General features: G+C 45.4%; 1 protein-coding gene across 3 annotated transcripts in view; it reads left to right on the forward strand.

Annotated features, from left to right (window-relative positions):
- Nucleotides 1-1,839: 1,839 nt before the first annotated feature.
- ST3GAL4 (ST3 beta-galactoside alpha-2,3-sialyltransferase 4) overlaps nucleotides 1,840-26,749 on the forward strand; it is a 29,618-nt gene continuing 4,708 nt past the window's right edge. The window contains exons 1-6 of one of the 3 annotated variants that reach the window (XM_053452282.1): nucleotides 1,840-1,947; nucleotides 20,452-20,518; nucleotides 21,147-21,231; nucleotides 21,776-21,850; nucleotides 22,572-22,669; nucleotides 26,495-26,558. In XM_053452282.1, the coding sequence (XP_053308257.1) occupies nucleotides 20,503-20,518; nucleotides 21,147-21,231; nucleotides 21,776-21,850; nucleotides 22,572-22,669; nucleotides 26,495-26,558 (338 nt within the window). In that variant the 5' untranslated portion in view covers nucleotides 1,840-1,947; nucleotides 20,452-20,502. Of the gene's footprint in view, nucleotides 1,948-16,782; nucleotides 16,822-20,451; nucleotides 20,519-21,146; nucleotides 21,232-21,775; nucleotides 21,851-22,571; nucleotides 22,670-26,494; nucleotides 26,559-26,749 lie in introns of those variants that run through there. The other 2 variants (XM_053452284.1, XM_053452283.1) reach the window with 2 other exon arrangements.

The raw sequence follows: 26,749 nt of genomic DNA on the forward strand, positions 1-26,749 counted from the left end.
CATCTGTGATTTCACTGAAACAACTACTCCTTTGTTTCTTCCGGCGAGCGGCTTCCTCCTCCTTCCCTGGAAAAGCGCTGAGTAGAAAACACACCGAGCGCTTGTCCAACCAGAATAACCCGCTCCGGGCCCCCGCTCTGGGCCCCCACTCCGGGCTCCGGGCCCCCACTCCTGTCCTTCTGTCCTCGGTGACCCCCCTGTCCCGTAACCCGGAGGAGACGTTCTCTGTGACCCTCTACGGCGACAGGACCCCCCGAAATGTTTTAAAGCCCATTAAAGGGTTACACACACTGAGTGTACAGCGCTGCGGAATGTGTTGGCGCCAAATCTATAAATCAATACGTTACTTTTCTGTATTTCTTGGATGTTCAGGCTGCGCTTTACTGTAGAGAAACCCGGTGGGGGTGGTAAAGGGGTTTGGCTGCGCATGCCAGGGGCCACTAGATGCAATATAGCCCATGCTTTGTAGGGGGCAAGTTTGAAATGGGGGGGTACACACATATCACACGTTACACACATATCACACGTTACACACATATCACACGATACACACATATCACATATTACACACATATCACACGTTACACACATATCACACATATCACACGGTACACATATATCACACGTTACACACATATCACACGTTACACACATATCACACGGTACACACATATCACACATATCACACGTTACACACATATCACACGTTACACACATATCACACGGTACACACATATCACACGTTACACACATATCACACGTTACACACATATCGCACGGTACACACATATCACACGGTACACACATATCACACGGTACACACATATCACACGTTACACATATCCCACGGTACACACATATCACACGGTACACACATATCACACGGTACACACATATCACACGTTACACACATATCACACGGTACACACATATATCACACGGTACACACATATATCACAAGGTCGGGATTCACTCTCTGCACACAGAACGCGCACAGCGGGTAAAGCACCGGATTCGAGGCATAATCAATAAATAGTTCCAAGGTTCTAGAGTTTCAGTACACCATTCAGAGCTCTAGAACCTTTGCATCGTAAAGGCGTCTGTAACTGTCTGCATATGCTGAGTTCTAGATCCATTCTATTATTGTATATATTATTATATTACTGTAGTATTGATTATACTCGGCGCTCTGGAACAATCATCCAGAAAATACCTTTAGTTCTAGAGCACATTGCTAGAATTTCTGTGACATTTATTGATATTCAGTTTGTTTGTCGTCCCCGTCGCCTGCCGGCTAATATCTCACGCGCCCGGAGGGCAGATGCCCCGCGGGGGGCAGGTTAATGGAGACAGGTGGGGATTGGGAAAATCATTTGCAGACAGCTCGGGGTAAAAGAGGCCAGACCCTCATCTGCCCCACCCTCACCTGAACAGGTGGGTACAAAGAATATGGGGGGGGGTCACCAGTAAATGCCCCCTGGGGCATATTACCCCTCTGCGTAGGTAACTACATGATTCTATCTCATTCAGAGTAAAAAATCATTATCTGAGCACCTTCACTTTATTACCCTCTACCACCTCTGCCAGATGGAAGGGCAAGTTAAAGGGGTGGCAAGGTAGGGGAGATATTTGGAGATGAAGAAAACAAGGTGGGGCAGAGAGAAGGGCCACAAGAGGGGTAATACTGAAGGAAGGGGGCAGAAAGCGCTGATGGGGGTGAGGAGGGGTAAACACTTCTCAGTCTCTCTGCCCTCTTTCTCTCCTCTGCCTCTCGCCCCCCCGTCCTCCCCACTGCGCATGCGCTGCTCTCCCTCCCCTTGGATGTCATTCTTACTCCCCCCGTGTGATCTGCCCCTGCTGCGGATCAGTGCAGGACATTCCCAGCGGCCTCTCTGCCGACTACCCCTGCCTGCCTCCCTGCCCCGGCCCCAGGAGCCCCCCCGGCCGGTGAGTAGCCCCGATGCCAGCCAGATGCCCCCTGGCACTGCCCATCCCTGCCCATCCCTGCCTTTTGTTCCCGAATCTCCTCTTCTGGAACATCCAGGGCTTCAGAGGTTAATGCAGGGGGAATTGTGCATTGTCAGGGGGCACTTTGCAGTAACAAGGGGTATTTTGTTTTAGGGGGGTACTTTTTTAACTGGGGGTATTGTGTATTAGCAGGGGGTATTATGTATTGGGAGGGGGTAATGTGTATGAACTGGGGGTGTTGTGTATTAGGAGGGGGTATTATGTATTGGGAGGGGGTAATGTGTATAAACTGGGGGTGTTGTGTATTAGGAGGGGGTATTATGTAAGAGTAGGGGGTGTTGTGTATTAGGAGGGGGCAATGTGTATGAACTAGGGGTGTTGTGTATTAGGAGGGGGTATTGTGTATTTAGAGGGGGTATTATGTAAGAGTAGGGGGTGTTGTGTATTAGGAGGGGGTATTGTGTATTAGGAGGGGGTATTATGTAAGAGTAGGGGGTGTTGTGTATTAGGAGGGGGTAATGTGTATGAACTGGGGGTGTTGTGTATTAGGAGGGGGTATTGTGTGTTAGCTGGGGGTTTGTGTTAGTAAGGGGGGTATGTTGTGTTGGCGGGGGGCACTGCACGCCAGCTCCCGGGGTATTAATCTGGATCTGGACACCAGACTCCCCGCAAAGATCTGTAATAATATCTCGTTCCGTCCGCCGGCTCCAGTTCTGCCAGAACCTTTGAATGCAGGGACTGTAAGGGGAGCTGCGAGGATTGTTGGTGCTATAATAATAATAATATAAATAATAATATAAATAAAAGACAACAATAATAATTACAGATAATAATAATATAAATAAAAGATAATAATAATAATAATATAAATAAAAGACAACAATAATAATTACAGATAATAATAATATAAATAAAAGATAATAATAATAATCACAGATAATAATAATATAAATAACAGATAATAATAATAATAATTACAGATAATAATATAAATAAAAGATAATAATAATTACAGATAATAATAATATAAATAAAAGATAATAATAATAATCACAGATAATAATAATATAAATAACAGATAATAATAATAATAATTACAGATAATAATATAAATAAAAGATAATAATAATTACAGATAATAATAATATAAATAAAAGATAATAATAATAATCACAGATAATAATAATATAAATAACAGATAATAATAATAATAATTACAGATAATATAAATAAAAGATAATAATAATTACAGATAATAATAATATAAATAAAAGATAATAATAACAATTACAGATAATAATAATAATAATAATAATAATTACAGATAATAATAATAATAATAATAATAATAATTACAGATAATAATAATAATAATAATAATAATAATAATGACAGATAATAATAATAATAATAATTACAGATAATAATAATAATAATAATAATAATAATGACAGATAATAATAATAATAATAATAATAATAATAATTACAGATAATAATAATAATAATAATAATAATAGTTTATTCTGTGTTTTCATTTTATGGATTGAAATTCTTGGTTCGTTATGTGCCCCCCCCCTCACGGGGCAGAAACCCAAATACAAGTTTTTTAAACCCGTTTCTTTTCCCTGGAAGTAATCATTTTGGCCTCATTGGACGGAGGCGAGGGGGGGGCGGCGGCATCGGCACGCGGGACAGAAGCGTGGGAATGAGTCCCTGCGAGCGCCGACATAGTCCGTGGCGCTGTTACTGTAAAGATCTGTGACATATGGGGCGGTTACTGTATTCATAACAAAGATACATTTACAGAGAGATACAGCGGCGAGGACTCGGCCCGTGAGCTTACAATCTAGCCCTGTGGTTCCTGGAGTGAATGGGGGCTCCCGGGGGCCCTGCTCGTGATCTCACGACACGTAACGCCACACAATGAGTGCGTTTAGCCAACGTCTTGTGACCGTTGTGTGGATTCCGCTGCCGTCCTGCGCGGGGTCTATAAAGTGAAGCTGTTGTTATGGTAACGCTTTGTTACTCTGCGCAGGATCATTAATCGGGGGCCGGGGGGTAAGAATCGCGAACTCAGCCAATCGGACCCCGCAGTCGTGTCGCTAAATAAAGTTTTATTTATTTCTGTGATTATTTGATTATTAAATGATATTAATTATTATTCCAATAACCCCCCCGTGTTATCAGCCGGTGCGGGGGCAGGGCAGCCAGATCCGGGCAGTTTTGGAATAATTCTGCATTTTATCCGTTTCGGGGGAATCTGATCCCCCTCTGCATGGCACCGGCTGGTATGAGCTGTAATTAGAGCCGGAACACGTGACACGCGTGAAGCCGGGCCCCGAGAGCCAATGACATCGTGCAGAACAGTGTCACGCACTCTACCAATCAGACGTGGCCCCTTGGCCTGTTCCGGGGCCCAGGCAGGCGGGGCTTTGTGTATAATAAGGATTGGACAGGAATGATGGTCGGAGACGACCCTTTTAGGCTGCAGCCAATGGGAGACGGAATCTCTGCTCTGCTCATCTCCTATTGGCTGCGCCGTGTTGTAATTCGGAAGCCATTGGTTACGATTCGGCGAATAGATTTCAGCGCTGCGGAATATGATGGCGCGATAGAGAATATAATCGTAAGCCGGATACAGACGGCCGTCTGCTTTGGCCGACGCTCCGTATTCCGCTCTTATCTCCTCCTTATCTAGAAGTAAATGTGAAGTCTATACACGTGCCGAGTGTCTGACCTCGCCTGATAATTCCCTGCGCCGCCTCAATGCGCTCTTATCATATATCTGCCGCCGCCGCAGGGCTCTCCCTCCAACAACATGCAGTCCGGAGGCCGCCGATTACAGAACCGTTTCACGCACCCAGCTTCTGGGGATAAACTGCGTGAAATTGCGGCGGAAAAACACTTTAAGCTGATCCGGAAGCTTCCGTTTCTACCTGATAATGGCGTGTAATGATATTACATGGATGTATTTGAACCCCCCCCTATGTGTATCGGGTGGAAGCACTTGCCTTAACTACCTGTTCTCAGAATTATTCCTCCCCATTAAGTTATCTCTCCCCTATTGTAAAGTAGCTGATTGTTGCTGATTGGTTCAGGCAGCCTTTGATCAGATAATGCTGGGATGGAGAGGACGGAGGGGATGGAGAGGATGGAGAGGACGGAGGGGATGGAGAGAACGGAGAGGATGGAGAGAACGGAGGGGACGGAGAGAACGGAGGGGATGGAGGGGACGGAGAGGACGGAGAGAACGGAGGGGATGGAGAGAACGGAGGGGATGGAGAGCATGGAGGGGACGGAGGGGATGGAGAGGATGGAGAGGACGGAGAGGATGGAGGGGATGGAGAGGATGGAGAGAACGGAGGGGATGGAGAGGATGGAGGGGATGGAGAGGATGGAGGGGATGGAGAGGATGGAGGGGATGGAGAGGACGGAGGGGACGGAGGGGATGGAGAGGATGGAGAGGACGGAGGGGACGGAGAGGATGGAGGGGATGGAGAGGATGGAGGGGATGGAGAGGATGGAGGGGATGGAGAGGACGGAGGGGACGGAGAGGATGGAGGGGACGGAGAGGATGGAGGGGACGGAGGGATCTTTTTGAGCGTGGCGTTTACACAATCCGTGCGAACAGGAAGAGAATTTGCAGAACGTGAGATTTCTGCCCCGTTTGGTAACATTTTGGGGGAAGTCGGGTAATTCGGCCGATATTCACCGGGTCTCAGACCGCAAACCGGGGCATTTACTGAACAAATCATTCACTTTGACTTTTGCCCCCCAGATGCCCCCCCCTGATTAAATTGCATGCTCCCCGGAAACCCTCCCAACCAACACAGCATGACTCTTCCTTTTATCTAACACCCTTTCTGGGAGCTAAATGGAACGGACTCCCAGCAGAGGTGGTAGAGGGTAATACAGTGAGGGGATGTAAACATGCATGGGGTAGACATACGGCTCCTGAATCTAAGACGAGACCAACGACTGATTAAGGTTTGAGTCTTTACAGCAGGAGAAACGAGCGACTGGACGGGGGCCGGCGGGGGCCGCTGCGGCAGCGGGTTCGGGGTTAATCGAAGCGCGCGGTTACGGTGTATAAGGGAAGTGACGCGGAGGCCGCGCTCCCCCGTAGGAAGTGGTCGCTGTGGGGGAGGATTATCTGATGCAGAGGAAGCGGCTTCGTTCTGTAACGGTCGCCGGCCGTGGCTCGTGGCTCGCGGATCGTCGCCCCCCTGGGTGGGTTTATCACCGAGAGGGAAGGCCGTTAACCCCGTGCGGTAAGTGCCGTTCCTGCGCATGCTATTCACACGCACCTGGTGGTCCAGAATGTATACCCCCCCCCAGGACGGGGCGACGGGCGCTTTACCTGCTAACGGCCGCCTCTCTAAGCCGGCTCCGCCATACAAACACTCCAACTCCCATCACCATAAACCAGCCTTTAGAATGTCTGCTGCCCCAACCGCCGTGATCCTGGGGAGGTTGATGAGGGAATTGCGTGTGGCTGAGGGTGATGGGAGTGTCGTAGAGAAGGCTCGTCGCTCAGAATTCTGGATTTTGCCTTTTTAAGCTCCGAAAACGTGAAATATGTGAACCGACCCGCTGTCAAACAGTGAGACGATGCGAGCGACACGGAACGTCACGGAGTGTCACGGAACGTCACGGATCATAACAGAGCATCTCAGAACGTCACGGAGCGTCACAGAGCATCTCGGAGCGTCACAGAGCGTCTCGGAATGTCTCAGAACGTCCCGGAACGTCCCGGAGCATCACAGAGCGTCTCGGAAGGTCTCGGCTCCATAAACACCACACAGTAAATAATTCCCCTCCGTCCTTCGTGAAACGACCCAAAAAACCCCGATTCAGGAATTTCTAAAGTTTACACTTTCCCTGACAGATGACATCACTCCTGCGCGGAGACGACACTGCGGTCTCTTTTGGATCCGTCCCGGAAGCCGTCTCTGTAAATCTCGCGGAACTTTCTAGTACATTCTAGACGTCGCGTTCTCGGGTTAAACCCATTTTGTCTGTTTCTAAGGCGGTTTTGGACCAAGTTGGGTCGGTCGGTGTAATAAAATATACAGGGCCGATACAAACTTCAAATAATTGGAAAACATAAATATATCAAAAATATACGTCAAAAATATACGTCAAAAATATACGTCAAAAATATACGTCAAAAATATACGTCAAAAATACACGTCAAAAATACACGTCAAAAATACACGTCAAAAATATACGTCAAAAATATACGTCAAAAATATACGTCAAAAATATACGTCAAAAATATACGTCAAAAATAGGCAGAGTCACTTAGATGCAAACAAAGGTGAAACATTAAATACGAACAAAAATAGAAGAAGAAAATAAAAAGATAAAAATAATACGGAACGAGTCTCACAAAACCTACGAGAGGAATTTAGTTCATGGCATCTGTCCCATGCGTTCCTGACGATGGAGGGAGGGAGAGTTCGGGACGCGAAGAGTCCGTGGATGGCAAATACATCTCCCCTCTACCTCTCCTCCATGCCTCTCCCCCATCCCTCTCCTCCATGCCTCTCCTCCATCCCTCTCCTCCATGCCTCTCCTCCATCCCTCTCCTCCATGTCTCTCCTCCATGCCTCTCCTCCATCCCTCTCCTCCATGCCTCCCCTCCATCTCTCTCCCCCATGCCTCTCCTCCATCCCTCTCCTCCATGCCTCTCCTCCATCCCTCTCCTCCATGCCTCTCCTCCATCCCTCTCCTCCATGCCTCTCCTCCATGCCTCTCCTCCATGCCTCTCCTCCATGCCTCTCCTCCATGCCTCTCCTCCATGCTTCTCCTTCATCCCTCTCCCCCATGCCTCTCCTCCATGCCCCCCCTCCATGCTTCTCCTCCATCCCTCTCCTCCATCCCTCTCCCCCATGTCTCTCCTCCATGCCTCTCCTCCATCCCTCTCCTCCATGCCTCTCCTCCATCCCTCTCCCCCATCCCTCTCCTCCATGCCTCTCCTCCATGCCTCTCCTCCATGCCTCTCCTCCATGTCTCTCCTCCATGCCTCTCCTCCATCCCTCTCCTCCATGCCTCTCCCCCATCCCTCTCCTCCATGCCTCTCCTCCATGCCTCTCCTCCATCCCTCTCCTCCATGCCTCTCCTCCATGCCTCCCCTCCATGCCTCTCCTCCATGCCTCTCCTCCATCCCTCTCCTCCATCCCTCTCCTCCATGCTTCTCCCCCATCCCTCTCCTCCATGCCTCTCCTCCATGCCTCTCCTCCATGCCTCTCCTCCATGTCTCTCCTCCATGCCTCTCCTCCATCCCTCTCCTCCATGCCTCTCCCCCATCCCTCTCCTCCATGCCTCTCCTCCATGCCTCTCCTCCATCCCTCTCCTCCATGCCTCTCCTCCATGCCTCCCCTCCATGCCTCTCCTCCATCCCTCTCCTCCATGCCTCCCCTCCATCCCTCTCCCCCATCCCTCTCCCCCATCCCTCTCCTCCATCCCTCTCCCCCATCCCTCTCCTCCATGCCTCTCCTCCATGCTTCTCCAAGGCCTAGCTGATATACTGTTTGGATAATGCTGTCAGTCTGTTGGTCTTCACCTAATTGGGTAAACATGCGCACTAAGGTCTTTACGTCGAAGCCCTGTTTCAGGTGGTCGCTGTGCGCATGCTGTAATGCCCTTTTACAGTCACAGTGATACCCTGCATTAACACATTACTCTCCTATCTACAGAAAGCCCGTCCAGCAAATCCTTCGTTCCATAATTAAGGTGAAGGAAACCCTGAAGCCGATTAATAGATCCCAATAATCGTTTATTTATGGCCGATGGTTACATCTCTGACTGTCGCCTATACCAGTGATTATATACGGTCCTTTCCTTAACCGAGGTTACAAAATGTATTTACCCCCAATTTAACCCTTCAATAATCTCCCCAGCAGAGAGGGGCACTTGTTTTAGGGCTCCTAGAAAAGAGGGGAGAGGAGAGAGGGACTGGCGAGCTAAACAGGGCACTTGTCAGGTATGCACAGGTCACAGGGGCTTCTGTGAGAATACGGGGTAAGAGATTAACCCCTGGGCTGCCAGAGGGGTTCTGTTAAAAATGCTAAGTTGTATGACATCGCTGCGTGATTGGACTATCCCCGTGTTCTCCAGAAGGCAGCGCGGTCTCCTCTTCGCGTTTTCACAGCCGTCACACCCGGCTGCTTCTTCCTGTTTCAAATTAAACCTTAAAAACACTTTTTTTTTTCATTCCTGGCAAAAAGCGTTGATTTTTTTTAAGGTTTTTTGGGCTCGCCCAATAACCCGCGAGGACCTCACACAGAAGCGTCTCCGGGGCGGGTTTATTCCTCCTCGTAACGCAGAACCTGAAACGTTCCGGGCTGAGGGGAGCAGAACGCCTCGGTTTTCCGTGGATTCCAGACATATAGGATATGATGTCATCAAACTTCCCGACCACAGAAAACGTGCGGAAAAAACGAGTTATTAGAATCGCCGCCTTCACAGGAGCCGGGCTTTAACTCTCGGTGGATCCCTGCTTTAAATCAGGTGTGCGGCGAGTCTCCCTGCAGGATCCCCGTTTATAACCGTCTGGCAGCAAAACGACAACCGGACGCGTTGCCAGAACCAAGGGAACCGGTAGGAAGCCCAATTCACTAACCCTGCTTGGGAATTAATTTTAACGCCTTCAGTGCCAGGGATTTACTTGTGAAATAAACACGGATAGTAGATAACAGGTGGTAGATAAGTGGAGCAGCCTCCCAGCAGAGGTGGTAGAGGGTAATACAGTGAGGGTATTAAACATGCATGGGATAGACAAGGTTTGAGTCTTTACAGCAGGAGAAACGGGTGACTAGACGGGGGCCGGCGGGGGCCGATCTGCCGGCAGGTTCTGGGTTTCTACATTATATTTCTCTTTTGTAATTTGTTTTTCCTGCGAAGTGAACGTTTGATTCCAGTGCAGACGCCGCGCGGTGATCTCTCCCGTATGACATCATATCTGACTAAGGAAGCAGAGCGGAATTTCTTTAGTTCCACCCAATATATAAACGGCTTTATTACAAAGAAACAGATATTCTGCGTTAGAGCGAGATATGCGACGGATCAGCGATATTATTACCCCAGCAATTATCATCACTCATTAATGGTAAAGTGTCCGGGGCAGTAGACTGGGGGTATTATTATTTATATATCGGCATCATACTCCGCAGCGCTGTACAATGTGTTATAATTATTTATATATCGGCATCATACTCCGCAGCGCTGTACAATGTGTTATTATTATTATTTATATATCGCTGTCATACTCCGCAGCGCTGTACAATGTGTGTTATTATTATTTATATATCGGCATCATACTCCGCAGCGCTGTACAATGTGTTATAATTATTTATATATCGGCATCATACTCCGCAGCGCTGTACAATGTGTTATTATTATTATTTATATATCGCTGTCATACTCCGCAGCGCTGTACAATGTGTGTTATTATTATTTATATATCGCTGTCATACTCCGCAGCGCTGTACAATGTGTTATAATTATTTATATATCGCCGTCATACTCCGCAGCGCTGTACAATGTGTTATAATTATTTATATATCGCCGTCATACTCCGCAGCTCTGTACAATGTGTGTTATTATTATTTATATATCGCCGTCATACTCCGCAGCTCTGTACAATGTGTGTTATTATTATTTATATATCGCCGTCATACTCCGCAGCGCTGTACAATGTGTGTTATTATTATTATTTATATATCGCCGTCATACTCCGCAGCGCTGTACAATGTGTGTTATTATTATTTATATATCGCCGTCATACTCCGCAGCGCTGTACAATGTGTGCTATTATTATTTATATATCGCCGTCATACTCCGCAGCGCTGTACAATGTGTGTTATTATTATTTATATATCGCCGTCATACTCCGCAGCGCTGTACAATGTGTTATTATTATTTATATATCGCCGTCATACTCCGCAGCGCTGTACAATGTGTGTTATTATTATTTATATATCGCCGTCATACTCCGCAGCGCTGTGCAATGTGTGTTATTATTATTATTTATATATCGCCGTCATACTCCGCAGCGCTGTACAATGTGTTATTATTATTTATATATCGCCGTCATACTCCGCAGCGCTGTACAATGTGTTATTATTATTATTTATATATCGCCGTCATACTCCGCAGCGCTGTACAATGTGTGTTATTATTATTTATATATCGCCGTCATACTCCGCAGCGCTGTACAATGTGTGTTATTATTATTTATATATCGCCGTCATACTCCGCAGCGCTGTGCAATGTGTGTTATTATTATTATTTATATATCGCCGTCATACTCCGCAGCGCTGTACAATGTGTTATTATTATTATTTATATATCGCCGTCATACTCCGCAGCGCTGTACAATGTGTGTTATTATTATTTATATATCGCCGTCATACTCCGCAGCGCTGTACAATGTGTTATTATTATTTATATATCGCCGTCATACTCCGCAGCGCTGTACAATGTGTGCTATTATTATTTATATATCGCCGTCATACTCCGCAGCGCTGTACAATGTGTGTTATTATTATTATTTATATATCGCCGTCATACTCCGCAGCGCTGTACAATGTGTTATTATTATTTATATATCGCCGTCATACTCCGCAGCGCTGTACAATGTGTGCTATTATTATTTATATATCGCCGTCATACTCCGCAGCGCTGTACAATGTGTGTTATTATTATTTATATATCGCCGTCATACTCCGCAGCGCTGTACAATGTTATTATTATTTATATATCGCCGTCATACTCCGCAGCGCTGTACAATGTGTGTTATTATTATTTATATATCGCTGTCATACTCCGCAGCGCTGCACAATGTGTGTTATTATTTATATATCGCCGTCATACTCCGCAGCGCTGTACAATGTGTGTTATTATTATTTATATATCGCCGTCATACTCCGCAGCGCTGTACAATGTGTTATTATTATTTATATATCGCCGTCATACTCCGCAGCGCTGTACAATGTGTTATTATTATTTATATATCGCTGTCATACTCCGCAGCGCTGTACAATGTGTTATTATTATTTATATATCGCCGTCATACTCCGCAGCGCTGTACAATGTGTTATTATTATTTATATATCGCCGTCATACTCCGCAGCGCTGTACGTCTGCCTCTCTCTCCCCTCTCTGGGATCTCAATAAATAAACAGGGAATTCTCCAGAGCTGCTGAGAACAAACAGTTTAGAAAACGATCCCCGGGGTCCGTCTCTCAGATACCGGAGTGAAGTCAGGACAGAGGAGCATCCGGCCCCCTGTATAATGTATAGAAAAATTAGTGACCGGCCCCCTGTATAACGTATAGATAAATAAGTGACCGGCCCCTATATAATGTATAGATAAATTAGTGACCGGCCCCTGTATAACGTATAGATAAATCAGTGACCGGCCCCTGTATAATGTATAGATAAATCAGTGACCGGCCCCCTGTATAATGTATAGATAAATCAGTGACCGGCCCCTGTATAATGTATAGATAAATCAGTGACCGGCCCCCTGTATAATGTATAGTTAAATCAGTGACCGGCCCCCTGTATAATGTATAGTTAAATCAGTGAGCCGGCCCCTGTATAATGTATAGATGAATCAGTGACTGGCCCCCTGTATAATGTATAGTATAATCAGTAACCGGCCCCCTGTATAATGTATAGATAAATCAGTGACCGGCCCCTGTATAATGTATAGATAAATCAGTGAGCCGGCCCCTGTATAATGTATAGATAAATCAGTGAGCCGGCCCCTGTATAATGTATAGATAAATAAGTGACCGGCCCCTATATAATGTATAGATAAATTAGTGACCGGCCCCTGTATAACGTATAGATAAATCAGTGACCGGCCCCTGTATAATGTATAGATAAATCAGTGACCGGCCCCTGTATAATGTATAGATAAATCAGTGACCGGCCCCCTGTATAATGTATAGATAAATCAGTGACCGGCCCCCTGTATAATGTATAGATAAATCAGTGACCGGCCCCCTGTATAATGTATAGATAAATCAGTGACCGGCCCCTGTATAATGTATAGATAAATCAGTGACCAGCCCCTGTATAATGTATAGATAAATCAGTGACCAGCCCCCTGTATAATGTATAGATAAATCAGAGGCCGGCCCCCTGTATAATGTATAGATAAATCAGTGACCGGCCCCTGTATAATGTATAGATAAATCAGTGACCGGCCCCTGTAAAACGTATAGATAAATCAGTGACCGGCCCCTGTATAACGTATAGATAAATCAGTGACCGGCCCTCTGTATAACGTATAGATAAATCAGTGACCGGCCCCTGTATAATGTATAGATAAATCAGTGACCGGCCCCCTGTATAATGTATAGATAAATCAGTGACCCGGCCCCTGTATAATGTATAGATAAATCAGTGACCCGGCCCCTGTATAATGTATAGATAAATCAGTAACCGGCCCCTGTATAATGTATGGATAAATCAGTGACCGGCCCCCTGTATAATGTATAGATAAATCAGAGACCGGCCCCTGTATAATGTATAGATAAATCAGTGACCGGCCACCTGTATAATGTATAGATAAATCGGTGACCGGCCCCCTGTATAATGTATAGATAAATCAGCGAGCCGGCCCGCTGTATAATGTATAGATAAATCAGTGACCGGCCCCCTGTATAATGTATAGATAAATCAGTGAGCCGCCCCCTGTATAATGTATAGATAAATCAGTGACCGGCCCCTGTATAATGTATAGATAAATCAGTGACCGGCCCCCTGTATAATGTATAGATAAATCAGTGACCGGCCCGCTGTATAATGTATAGATAAATCAGAGACCGGCCCCTGTATAATGTATAGATAAATCAGTGAGCCGGGGCCCTGTATAATGTATAGATAAATCAGTGACCGGCCCCCTGTATAATGTATAGATAAATCAGCGGCCGGCCTCCTGTATAATGTATAGATAAATCAGTCACCGGCCCTCTGTATAATGTATAGATAAATCAGTGACCGGCCCCTGTATAATGTATAGATAAATCAGTGACTGGCCCCCTGTATAATGTATAGATAAATCAGTGACTGGCCCCTGTATAATGTATAGATAAATCAGTGACCGGCCCCTGTATAATGTATAGATAAATCAGTGACCTGCCCCCTGTATAATGTATAGATAAATCAGTGACCGGCCCCTGTATAATGTATAGATAAATCAGTGACCGGCCCCTGTATAATGTATAGATAAATCAGTGACCGGCCCCCTGTATAATGTATAGATAAATCAGTGACTCCCCCCTGTATAATGTATAGATAAATCAGTGACCGGCCCCCTGTATAATGTATAGATAAATCAGTGACCGGCCCCTGTATAATGTATAGATAAATCAGTGACCGGCCCCCTGTATAATGTATAGATAAATCAGTGACTGGCCCCTGTATAATGTATAGATAAATCAGTGACTCCCCCCTGTATAATGTATAGATAAATTAATGGATTTAGTTTTTTTAACCCTGGCTGACCTCACGTAGTGAATAAAGCTTTTTGTTTACATAAACCTTTTGCTTTGACATGTTTCCCGCACACGCCTGTTTGCATGTACGGTGAGACACGCCTGCGTCACGTTAGTTTCATCTGATAAAGTTATTGTCTTTGTGCCGTGATGGTGAAATTCTCGTGACGAATTCTTTTATTCTGTTATCGGTTGGGGTTATGAAGGGAATGCTGTTTAGCAGGAAATCCTGACGCGTTCCAGAGGCCGCTATTTGGTGGGATTTTGGTCTCTGAGACCCCCAAACGCCCCGTACACCAAATCAGTAACGTGACTTTAACCCCTTCCCGACAAAGCCTGTAAATGTATGGGCTTCACAATGCATTGTCATTACGGGGTTAAGACGATCCGCGGTGGTTTGGGGGGGGAGGGGGTTTGCGTTCCGCGTCCTGTCGCTGCTCCGTGGCTCTGATATTTGTTCCGGGAGCCACCGGATCCCCCGAGGTCCCGCGGAGCGCTCCGCTTTAACCCTTTAGGCCGTTCATCCGGTACGCGGTCGGTGACCCCCTCTGCATGTCTCCCGCCTGTCAAAATTGTGCTCAGAGTCTGTGGAGATAAAACATCTTTAACTGGAGACTGCGGCCAAAGCGAGCGTCGCGGCCCCCGGCGGCCCCTGCATTTTATAAGGAAGGGATCGGGGAATGTGTAGTTGTTTGGTTGTGTAGTTGTTTGGTTGTGTAGTGGTGTAGTTGTTTGGTTGTGTAGTGGTGTAGTGGTTTGGTTGTGTAGTGGTGTAGTTGTTTGGTTGTGTAGTTGTTTGGTTGTGTAGCGGTGTAGTTGTTTGGTTGTGTAGTGGTGTAGTTGTGTAGTTGTTTGGTGGTGTAGTTGTGTAGTTGTTTGGTGGTGTAGTGGTGTAGTTGTGTAGTTGTTTGGTTGTGTAGTGGTGTAGTTGTGTAGTTGTTTGGTTGTGTAGTGGTGTAGTGGTGTAGTTGTTTGGTGGTGTAGTGGTGTAGTTGTGTAGTCGTTTGGTTGTGTAGTGGTGTAGTTGTGTAGTTGTTTGGTTGTGTAGTGGTGTAGTTGTTTGGTTGTGTAGTGGTGTAGTTGTTTGGTTGTGTAGTGGTGTAGTTGTATGGTTGTGTAGTGGTGTAGTTGTGTAGTTGTTTGGTTGTGTAGTGGTGTAGTTGTTTGGTGGTGTAGTTGTGTAGTTGTTTGGTTGTGTAGTGGTGTAGTTGTGTAGTGGTGTAGTTGTTTGGTTGTGTAGTTGTATGGTTGTGTAGTGGTGTAGTTGTTTGGTTGTGTAGTTTTTTGGTGGTGTAGTGGTGTAGTTGTTTGGTTGTGTAGTTGTTTGGTTGTGTAGTGGTGTAGTTGTGTAGTTGTTTGGTTGTGTAGTTGTTTGGTTGTGTAGTGGTGTAGTTGTTTGCTTGTGTAGTGGTGTAGTTGTATGGTTGTGTAGTGGTGTAGTTGTATGGTTGTGTAGTGGTGTAGTTGTTGGGTTGTGTAGTGGTGTAGTTGTTTGGTTGTGTAGTGGTGTAGTTGTTTGGTTATGTAGTGGTGTAGTTGTTTGGTTGTGTAGTGGTGTAGTTGTGTAGTTGTTTGGTTGTGTAGTGGTGTAGTTGTATGGTTGTGTAGTGGTGTAGTTGTATGGTTGTGTAGTGGTGTAGTTGTTGGGTTGTGTAGTGGTGTAGTTGTTTGGTTGTGTAGTGGTGTAGTTGTTTGGTTGTGTAGTGGTGTAGTTGTTTGGTGGTGTAGTGGTGTAGTGGTGTAGTTGTTTGGTTGTGTAGTGGTGTAGTTGTGTAGTTGTTTGGTTGTGTAGTGGTGTAGTTGTATGGTTGTGTAGTGGTGTAGTTGTATGGTTGTGTAGTGGTGTAGTTGTATGGTTGTGTAGTGGTGTAGTTGTTGGGTTGTGTAGTGGTGTAGTTGTTTGGTTGTGTAGTGGTGTAGTTGTTTGGTTATGTAGTGGTGTAGTGGTGTAGTTGTTTGGTTGTGTAGTGGTGTAGTTGTTTGGTTATGTAGTGGTGTAGTTGTGTAGTTGTTTGGTTGTGTAGTGGTGTGTCGGTCGGCAGCGTGCCAGCAGCTGGAGGTTGGGTAAGTCGGCGGCTGAGTCGCTGCTCACGGAGCTCTGGCTGAATCAGTCTTCACCTGCTGAAGGAACGGCCGCGGCTGGCAGGGATCTCTCAGGGCTCGGTAACCGCCGGTAACCGCGGGACTTTCTCCTCATCTCGCTGCTGCTGCTGGAATTTCTGGAAAACTTCACTTACAGATAAAAAAAATAAAATGTGAAGTTTGGCAACTTTTTAAAGTTTTGTTTAGTGTTGGAAGCGATCGGCAGATCAGCAGCGGAGGGGCAGAGAGGCCAAGTCAGTCACTTGTATTTTATTTATTATATATTTATTTATTATATATTTTATGTTTTATATATTTAATTTATTATATATTTAGTTTATGATATATTTTATGTTTTATATATTTTATGTTTTATATATTTAGTTTATGATATATTTTATGTTTTATATATTTTATGTTTTATATATATTTATTTATTATATATTTTATGTTTTATATATTTAATTTATTATATATTTAGTTTATGATATATTTTATGTTTTATATATTTTATGTTTTATATATTTATTTATTATATATTTAATTTATTATATATTTAGTTTATGATATATTTTATGTTTTATATATTTAGTTTATTATATATTTAGTTTATGATATATTTTATGTTTTATATATTTAGTTTATTATATATTTTATGTTTTATATATATTTAGTTTATGATATATTTTATGTTTTATCTGTAGTTAATCTTTTCCTGCTCAGTTAAATTTTCCTTGTTCTTTTACAGTTTTTTTTATTGCTTGTTATACTTTTTTCATTGTTTGTTTTACTTTTTTCATTGTTTTTTTTTTTTTTTTTATTGTTTTGTTTTATCGAGTCCGGTTCAGTAGCCGCGCGCACCGCCTGCCGTGTCTCCGGACGACGCGATCTTCCATCATTTGCGGGAGTTTTTTTTGCCTTTTGTTACTTTGTAGCTGCGGCTTTCGTTATTTTGGAGAGGATTGCGTTCCTCGTCGCTGCGAATAGAGGGGGGAACTCTTTGCCCCGACCCCCAGAGCTCTGCCCCGCTACATCTTGTTTGCGTTTCCATGGGGTTGGCCGCACGTTTTGGACTCGTGTCTCCTTGGTGACAGCACTGAACACGTTACATGCTATGTGATGTGTCATGTGTTGCCTCCTACGGCGCGTGGGGTCGGGCTCCTGAGAGAGGTCATCGCAGTCTCCGCGTCGTTTGCTGGAAGTTGCCAGGTTTCTGTTTTTTTGATCGAGATCCTCTGCCCCCCCCCCCGATGCCCTCGATTTCCCGGCCCTCCCGCTGTATTTATTATGATTCCTGAGAACCCTTCAGATCTCACAGCTGGGTGATCGCACGCGAGACGCTTCCACCGAGCCGCCCCTCGTTCTCACACTCAGGGAAGCCATCATTGATTTATTTAATGGAATGCGGCCGTCCGCAAAGGGTTAAGTCGCTTTAAAGCGAGGGACCCACCACCTGACACTGACACCAAACCCCCCCCCCCCCCGGGACCCTAGAACTGGCCCAACAGAACCTGCGCGGGTCCGAAGAGTAACCCTTTGTATGCTTGGGAAGGAGCGAGAAACGCGTCGCCCGTTACGTGTTCTGAAACATAGGTGACCTCGGGCGTTGCCGTCGTCTCCGGGCATTGAGAGGTGCCGTGCCAGGCGTTGTTACGAGGAAGTTGGCATGCATGGCGGCGAGTCCTGTTTGTTTTTCTCGGGGTTCTTTGTGCGAAGCGTATCAGATGTTCCGTCTGTGTTTGCTCTCCGGGGAGGCAGAAACACCGCGGAGGATCCAGAGAGTTATTCACACTCCGAAGGCAAACACCGCGCTGGCACAAACCCCACGCCTTATCAGTCTCTTCTTAAGAAAACAAACCGTGGCCGGGTCAACCACCTCCGCTGGCTTTACCACTCTTTCCAAAGAAATCCCATAAACCGGACGCTGGGTATGATGTCATCGCTTTATCTCCCCGGCTCTTCTTCTAGTTGTTGATGTCGATTCCCTGGGTTTTAAGTGTCGTGATTTGTAGCCGACGTGTTACAAGCCGCAGAGAGACCGCCGAGGGCCGCAGGAGGCCAATCAGACCCCCCGCTTTATCCCAGCGGCCACGAGGCTTTTATTTGATTTTGTTAGTTCGGAATATTTTTTCCTGCGAGGATTCAGACCCCGCGTCGATGTATCCTTCCTGCTGATTGGTCGCAGGGGCTGCGCAGAAACGGAGGCTGTAGAGGTCTGTGGTGCTTATTGGTGGAGGAGAGGGAGCCTCGTACGCGTTCGTTATACAGGGGGCCGGTCACTGATTTATCTATACATTATACAGGGGGCCAGTCACTGATTTATCTATACATTATACAGGGGCAGGCTCACTGATTTATCTATACATTATACAGGGGCTGGTCACTGATTTATCTATACATTATACAGGGGCCGGTCACTGATTTATCTATACATTATACAGGGGCCGGTCACTGATTTATCTATACATTATACAGGGGGCCGGTCACTGATTTATCTATACATTATACAGGGGGCCGGTCACTGATTTATCTATACATTATACAGGGGCCGGTCACTGATTTATCTATACATTATACAGGGGGCCGGTCACTGATTTATCTATACATTATACAGGGGGCCGGTCACTGATTTATCTATACATTATACAGGGGGCCGGTCACTGATTTATCTATACATTATACAGGGGCCGGTCACTGATTTATCTATACATTATACAGGGGCCGGTCACTGATTTATCTATACATTATACAGGGGCCGGCTCACTGATTTATCTATACATTATACAGGGGCCGGCTCACTGATTTATCTATACATTATACAGGGGCCGGTCACTGATTTATCTATACATTATACAGGGGGCCGGTCACTGATTTATCTATACATTATACAGGGGCCGGTCACTGATTTATCTATACATTATACAGGGGCTGGTCACTGATTTATCTATACATTATACAGGGGGCCGGTCACTGATTTATCTATACATTATACAGGGGGCCGGTCACTGATTTATCTATACATTATACAGGGGCCGGCCACTGATTTATCTATACATTATACAGGGGGCCGGTCACTGATTTATCTATACATTATACAGGGGCCGGTCACTGATTTATCTATACATTATACAGGGGGCCGGTCACTGATTTATCTATACATTATACAGGGGCCGGTCACTGATTTATCTATACATTATACAGGGGCCGGTCACTGATATATCTATACATTATACAGGAGGCCGGTCACTGATTTATCTATACATTATACAGGGGGCCGGTCACTGATTTATCTATACATTATACAGGGGCCGGTCACTGATTTATCTATACATTATACAGGGGCCGGATCACTGATTTATCTATACATTATACAGGGGCCGGTCACTGATTTATCTATACATTATACAGGGGCCGGATCACTGATTTATCTATACATTATTCAGGGGCCGGTCACTGATTTATCTATACATTATACAGGGGCTGGTCATAGATGAAAGACTTTCTGGTTTGTTATTGAAACAGAGGAATTCTATAAACCCATTTCTTTATAAAACGTTGCGTCCGGATGTGATGTTTAATAATAATGTAGCGAGCGCAGAGACTCTCGGCTTCTTCTGTTTGGATGATAAGAAAACCTAAATCCGCGATATTTTCCGCTGATAATAATTCCGCCGCCCAGCGGGGGGAACGCAGCGTTTGGCGCAGAAACCATAGGATCTTTTAAAAATAAAAAAAAACTGAATCCTGCGATAATCTGGAATTCAGTGTTTGTGAATATTTCTGGTTTTATTTGAATTTATTGTAATTTGGGGTTTTTTGGGGGAGGGGGTCTGTTTTGCCGTTTCTGGTTAATTTAAAGCCCCTCCGTCTGTCTTTTCTTGCAGCCCGTCAACAATGAAATCTGCCACAGAAGCCGTGGTTTTCCCACAAATAAAATGAACAGCAAACCAGGTAAATCGTCTGATTTCTGAACCCCCCGGGGCTTAGATCTTACTATGGGGAGGAAAAAGGCTTTAGGATTTAGTGTCCGTCCTGGGTACCCCTTGGCGCAGGATTAGGTGCCGACCTCTTATTATATTTTTGTATCAGTCTTTGTTCGTTTTGCTGAATTACGTCCCTTTATCCGCTTCCGCGGGTTATTTGCCCGCATTCCGCTATTATTAATATCATTTACGCAGAGTCCGGGGCTGAGCGCTTTCGATTCCAGAATGAATGTTTGTTTTGTCGGACGGGGATAATCACCTCCCAAAACACGGGCGTTTCTCAGCCTCAAAGCCCAGGTCCCGACGCGTTCTGTCTGTCCGTACCCGGCCCCCGTCTCTCTCAAACCTTAATCAGTCGTTGGTCTCGTCTTAGATTCAGGAGCCGTATGTCTATCCCATGCATGTTTAATCCCCTCACTGTATTACCCTCTACCACCTCTGCTGGGAGGCTGTTCCACCCGTCTTTACAGTAAAGCAGGGGCAGCAGTTTGATAGGGAAACGGGTTACAAAGTCAGGGAGCCGCCCCGAATCCCCCCGTCCGTCCGTCCGTCGGGGGCCAGAGACCCCGCTGACCTTCAGGTTTCTCTCCCCGCAGGATGGAAGGCAGGAGTCGTGTTCCTCGCTGCCATGTTCTGCTTTGGCATGTTCTGGTATCTTCACGTGGAGACGTACACACCGCGGTGAGACGGAGGACCGAGATCTGCCCAGATTGCCCCAGTTTCAGGCAGTTTTGGGAGACTTCTGATCAATCGTTAAAAACGGCATTTAAATTTAACCCTCTCAACGCCAGACAATATCCAGCGCAGTTTGACACGGCTGGTATTTTAAAGAGTTAAATAGACGCTCGCTGCCGACTGAGCAGAGAAAATATAAAATTTCCTTCATTTTCGTTATTTCCGGCGTTTCTTATAGTGCTCTGTTGGCCCAGAATGTGTTTCCGGCCCCTCTGGGGGCTTCTACCCCGAACCCGTTGATAATCCAGTCCGCGCTTTTCTCCTTCAGAAGGTTTTTTTTTAACTAAAAGCAGCGACGCGGATCTAATTCGGGGGTAAATATATTAACCCTTTGAACGCTCTCCCCTTGGGCACTAAATGTTACTGGATCTGGCACGTTGGGACTTGTATACGGTGCACCCCGGGGGTCCGGGTATTGGTTACTCATTAAAGCAGACGCCCCGGGGGTACCTGTACGCCTGTAACCCCGCTTCTTCCGTTCGCACCCCAGCAGGTCCTATGAGCACGCGAGAGAGATGTGCGTGGCGGGCGATGTGGCCTCCAAAGCCTCCGTACTGATCAGCAAGTGAGTATCTGACATCCCTCCGGCACGCAATGGGTTAAAGAGCGCTGTCAATCGCATGCTTCAATGGTCCCCGTCAGATACCCCGCTCCAAGGGCCCGGGACGGACTTACAAAGGGTTAAAGCGATCCAGCGACACCTCCTCAGACTACTCGGGGTTAATGAGTTATTTAATTGGCCGCAAAAGCAAAACAGGGGATTCCGGTGAACGATAGAAAAGTTTGATTGCGTTTCTCTGAGGCTTCGCCGGTGACGTTCCTCGCTTCTGTTGCCTTTTTATAGAAATTTTGCAAGTTATTTTTATTTATTGTTTGATATAGCGCCATCAGATTCCGTAGCGCTGTACAATGGGTTTTTACTTTTTACTTTTAGCTTTTTAAAAAAAAAAAAAAATAAAAATCAGAAATTTCTCAGGATTTTGTCGCAGCCCCAAAACCCATGTGTTTAGCCCAAAAATGTAAGTCAAGAATTTGCTTTGCGTTTATTGTTTGAACAACTGGGAAATGTAAGGATCAGGTTTCATGCCGGCTCCCATTGGCTGAGAACCCGGCTCCCATTGGCTGAGAACCCGGCTCCCATTGGCTGCGCTATTTTGCCAGTTTATCTTATTTTTATATAGTGATTTCTGCTGATTATTGGACTTTTCGATAGCCCGGTGGATATAACGAGAAACGTCTCATGCGCGACAGAAGCCCCTCTGATTTGCCTTTTTATTTTTGTCCAGTTACTCCAGAGACCACCCCGTCTTCCTGCAGCTCAGCGACTACTTTTGGGTCAAAAACCAGTCATTATACGAGCTGCCGTACGGCACAAAGGGAAGCGGTAAGATGGCGTCCGCGGTAGACCTTGCCCTGAGAATGCAGTTCTTTGAAGCGGATCATCGTTATATTAATCCGATTATAAATACTTTCAAACATATTTCAAAAAGTTTTTTGCCCCATAATATAAAGTTTTCAAGCAGCTGCATATCAGCCGTTTGTATGATTCTCGCTGTTATCCGATCCCCGATCTACTACCCCCCGACTCCTTATCATACTGCCTGTGGGGAACAATAGAATGGCTCGGTCTTAATCACTCTCTGACTAATAAAAGTCTATGGAGGAACGGACTTCATTAACATCGCCATAAAGCATCAGCTCAGTGTCGCCAAAATATCACATGACTGACAGCAACAGCGGCTCCAGATCTGCAGATTAAGGGGGTTATTGGGGCCACTAATCCCTGACTGGCGTTATTGTATAATGGGGGTTATATTACTGTATACAGCGCTGGGGGTTATATTACTGTATACAGCGCTGGGGGTTATATTACTGTATACAGCGCTGGGGTTATATTATTGTATACAGTGCTGGGGGTTATATTACTGTATACAGCGCTGGGGTTATATTATTGTATACAGTGCTGGGGGTTATATTACTGTATACAGCGCTGGGGGTTATATTACTGTATACAGTGCCGGGGGTTATATTACTGTATACAGCGCTGGGGGTTATATTACTGTATACAGCGCTGGGGGTTATATTACTGTATACAGCGCTGGGGGTTATATTACTGTATACAGCGCTGGGGGTTATATTACTGTATACAGCGCTGGGGGTTATATTACTGTATACAGCACTGGGGTTATATTACTGTATACAGCGCTGGGGGTTATATTACTGTATACAGCGCTGGGGGTTATATTACTGTATACAGCGCTGGGGGGTTATATTACTGTATACAGCGCTGGGGGGTTATATTACTGTATACAGCGCTGGGGGTTATATTACTGTATACAGCGCTGGGGGTTATATTACTGTATACAGCGCTGGGGGTTATTACTGTATACAGCGCCGGGGTTATATTACTGTATACAGCGCTGGGGGTTATTACTGTATACAGCGCCGGGGTTATATTACTGTATACAGCGCTGGGGGTTATATTACTGTATACAGTGCTGGGGGTTATATTACTGTATACAGCGCTGGGGTTATATTACTGTATACAGCGCTGGGGTTATATTACTGTATACAGTGCTGGGGGTTATATTACTGTATACAGCGCTGGGGGTTATATTACTGTATACAGCGCTGGAGGTTATATTACTGTATACAGCGCTGGGGGTTATATTACTGTATACAGTGCCGGGGGTTATATTACTGTATACAGTGCTGGGGGGTTATATTACTGTATACAGCACTGGGGTTATATTACTGTATAGAGTGCTGGGGGGTTATATTACTGTATAGAGTGCTGGGGGGTATTATTATTGTATACAGTGCTGGGGGTTATATTACTGTATACAGCGCTGGGGGGGTTATATTACTGTATACAGCACTGGGGGGTTATATTACTGTATATAGCACTGGGGGTTATATTACTGTATACAGCGCTGGGGGGTTATATTACTGTATACAGCGCTGGGGGTTATATTACTGTATACAGCGCTGGGGGTTATATTACTGTATACAGCACTGGGGGGTTATATTACTGTATATAGCACTGGGGGTTATATTACTGTATACAGCGCTGGGGGGTTATATTACTGTATACAGCGCTGGGGGGTTATATTACTGTATACAGTGCTGGGGGGTTATATTACTGTATACAGCGCTGGGGGGTTATATTACTGTATACAGCGCTGGGGGTTATATTACTGTATACAGCGCTAGGGGTTATATTACTGTATACAGCGCTGGGGGTTATATTACTGTATACAGCACTGGGGGGTTATATTACTGTATACAGCGCTGGGGGTTATATTACTGTATACAGCGCTGGGGGTTATATTACTGTATACAGCGCTGGGGGTTATTACTGTATACAGTGCTGGGGGTTATATTACTGTATACAGCGCTGGGGGTTATATTACTATATACAGCGCTGGGGGGTTATATTACTGTATACAGCGCTGGGGGTTATATTACTGTATACAGCGCTGGGGTTATATTACTGTATACAGCGCTGGGGGGGTTATATTACTGTATACAGCGCTGGGGGTTATATTACTGTATACAGCGCTGGGGTTATATTACTGTATACAGCGCTGGGGGGGTTATATTACTGTATACAGCGCTGGGGGTTATATTACTGTATACAGCGCTGGGGGGTTATATTACTGTATACAGCGCTGGGGGTTATTATTGTATACAGTGCTGGGGGTTATATTACTGTATACAGCGCTGGGGGGTTATATTACTGTATACAGCGCTGGGGTTATATTACTGTATACAGCGCTGGGGGGGTTATATTACTGTATACAGCGCTGGGGGTTATATTACTGTATACAGCGCTGGGGGGTTATATTACTGTATACAGTGCTGGGGGGGTTATATTACCGTATACAGCGCTGGGGGTTATATTACTGTATACAGCGCTGGGGGTTATATTACTGTATGCAGCGCTGGGGGTTATATTACTGTATACAGTGCTGGGGGTTATATTACTGTATACAGCGCTGGGGGTTATATTACTGTATACAGCTCCGGGGGTTATATTACTGTATACAGCGCTGGGGGTTATATTACTGTATATAGCGCTGGGGGTTATATTACTATATACAGTGCTGGGGGGTTATATTACTGTATACAGCGCTGGGGGGTTATATTACTGTATACAGCGCTGGGGGTTATATTACTGTATACAGCGCTGGGGGGTTATATTACTGTATACAGCGCTGGGGGGTTATATTACTGTATACAGCTCCGGGGGTTATATTACTGTATACAGCGCTGGGGGTTATATTACTGTATACAGTGCTGGGGGTTATATTACTGTATACAGCGCTGGGGGTTATATTACTGTATACAGCGCTGGGGGTTATATTACTGTATATAGCGCTGGGGGTTATATTACTGTATACAGCGCTGGGGGTTATTACTGTATACAGCGCTGGGGGTTATATTACTGTATACAGTGCTGGGGGTTATATTACTGTATACAGCGCTGGGGGTTATATTACTGTATACAGCGCTGGGGGTTATATTACTGTATACAGCGCTGGGGGTTATATTACTGTATACAGCGCTGGGGGTTATATTACTGTATACAGTGCTGGGGGTTATATTACTGTATATAGCGCTGGGGGTTATTACTGTATACAGCGCTGGGGTTTATGCTCCAGGGGAAACATATTTTAAAGGGCTGTAATTAGCGAGAGGCGTAACGCGTTCTGACAAATTATATAATTAGTGATTTCTGGTGAGATTGTTCTACTCGCAGTTTGATAAATTGTAACAAAATAAATGTGTGGCCGTCTGCTTTCTATTTCTATTTTAACACATTATGTTACACACTGCTTGTTGTCCCGTCTACCTTGTGTACAGAAATCTGCCGGCGCTATATAAAACAATAAATAATAATAATAATAATAATAATAATGATCACACTTGATGGGACTGTGGAAGCGCTGTTATGCACATTAAAGCCGCTTGGCGCTCTTTATATTCAGATACAGATAGCGTAACCCGGCCAATAAAAACAGAAATCACTAGTTATATAATTTCTACATATAATACATATAATATTATACACCAGTATGAATCCCGTTGGGGGTCTCATCCCACCTCCTGTGGCTCGGACTCCAGTCCTGGCTCCCGGCCGTTAGTGTGGATTAGTAGTCGGTCTCGCTGTCCGGGGCTCCGCTAACTCTGTGCGTCTCTTCTTTAGAGGACTTGCTGATGAAATTCCTGGCGCTCACAAACTGTTACCGCGTGCCGCCCGAGATCGAAAGGTACGTTTTCTGCAACTTTCTAACCGTCATTAAATTCGCCCGTTTCCGGGATCATGGAAACGGTGATCTGCGGTGATTCCTGGAATTATTCACCGAAAAGGGATAACGGGAATATTTGTCAACAACGTTATTGGGGAAACGGGTTTCTCGTGCTGAGTGCGATGCCTGCGAGGCAGAGTAAAGGGTTAATT

The sequence above is a fragment of the Spea bombifrons genome, chromosome 12, assembly GCF_027358695.1.
Source record: "Spea bombifrons isolate aSpeBom1 chromosome 12, aSpeBom1.2.pri, whole genome shotgun sequence".
Lineage (NCBI taxonomy): Eukaryota > Metazoa > Chordata > Amphibia > Anura > Pelobatidae > Spea > Spea bombifrons.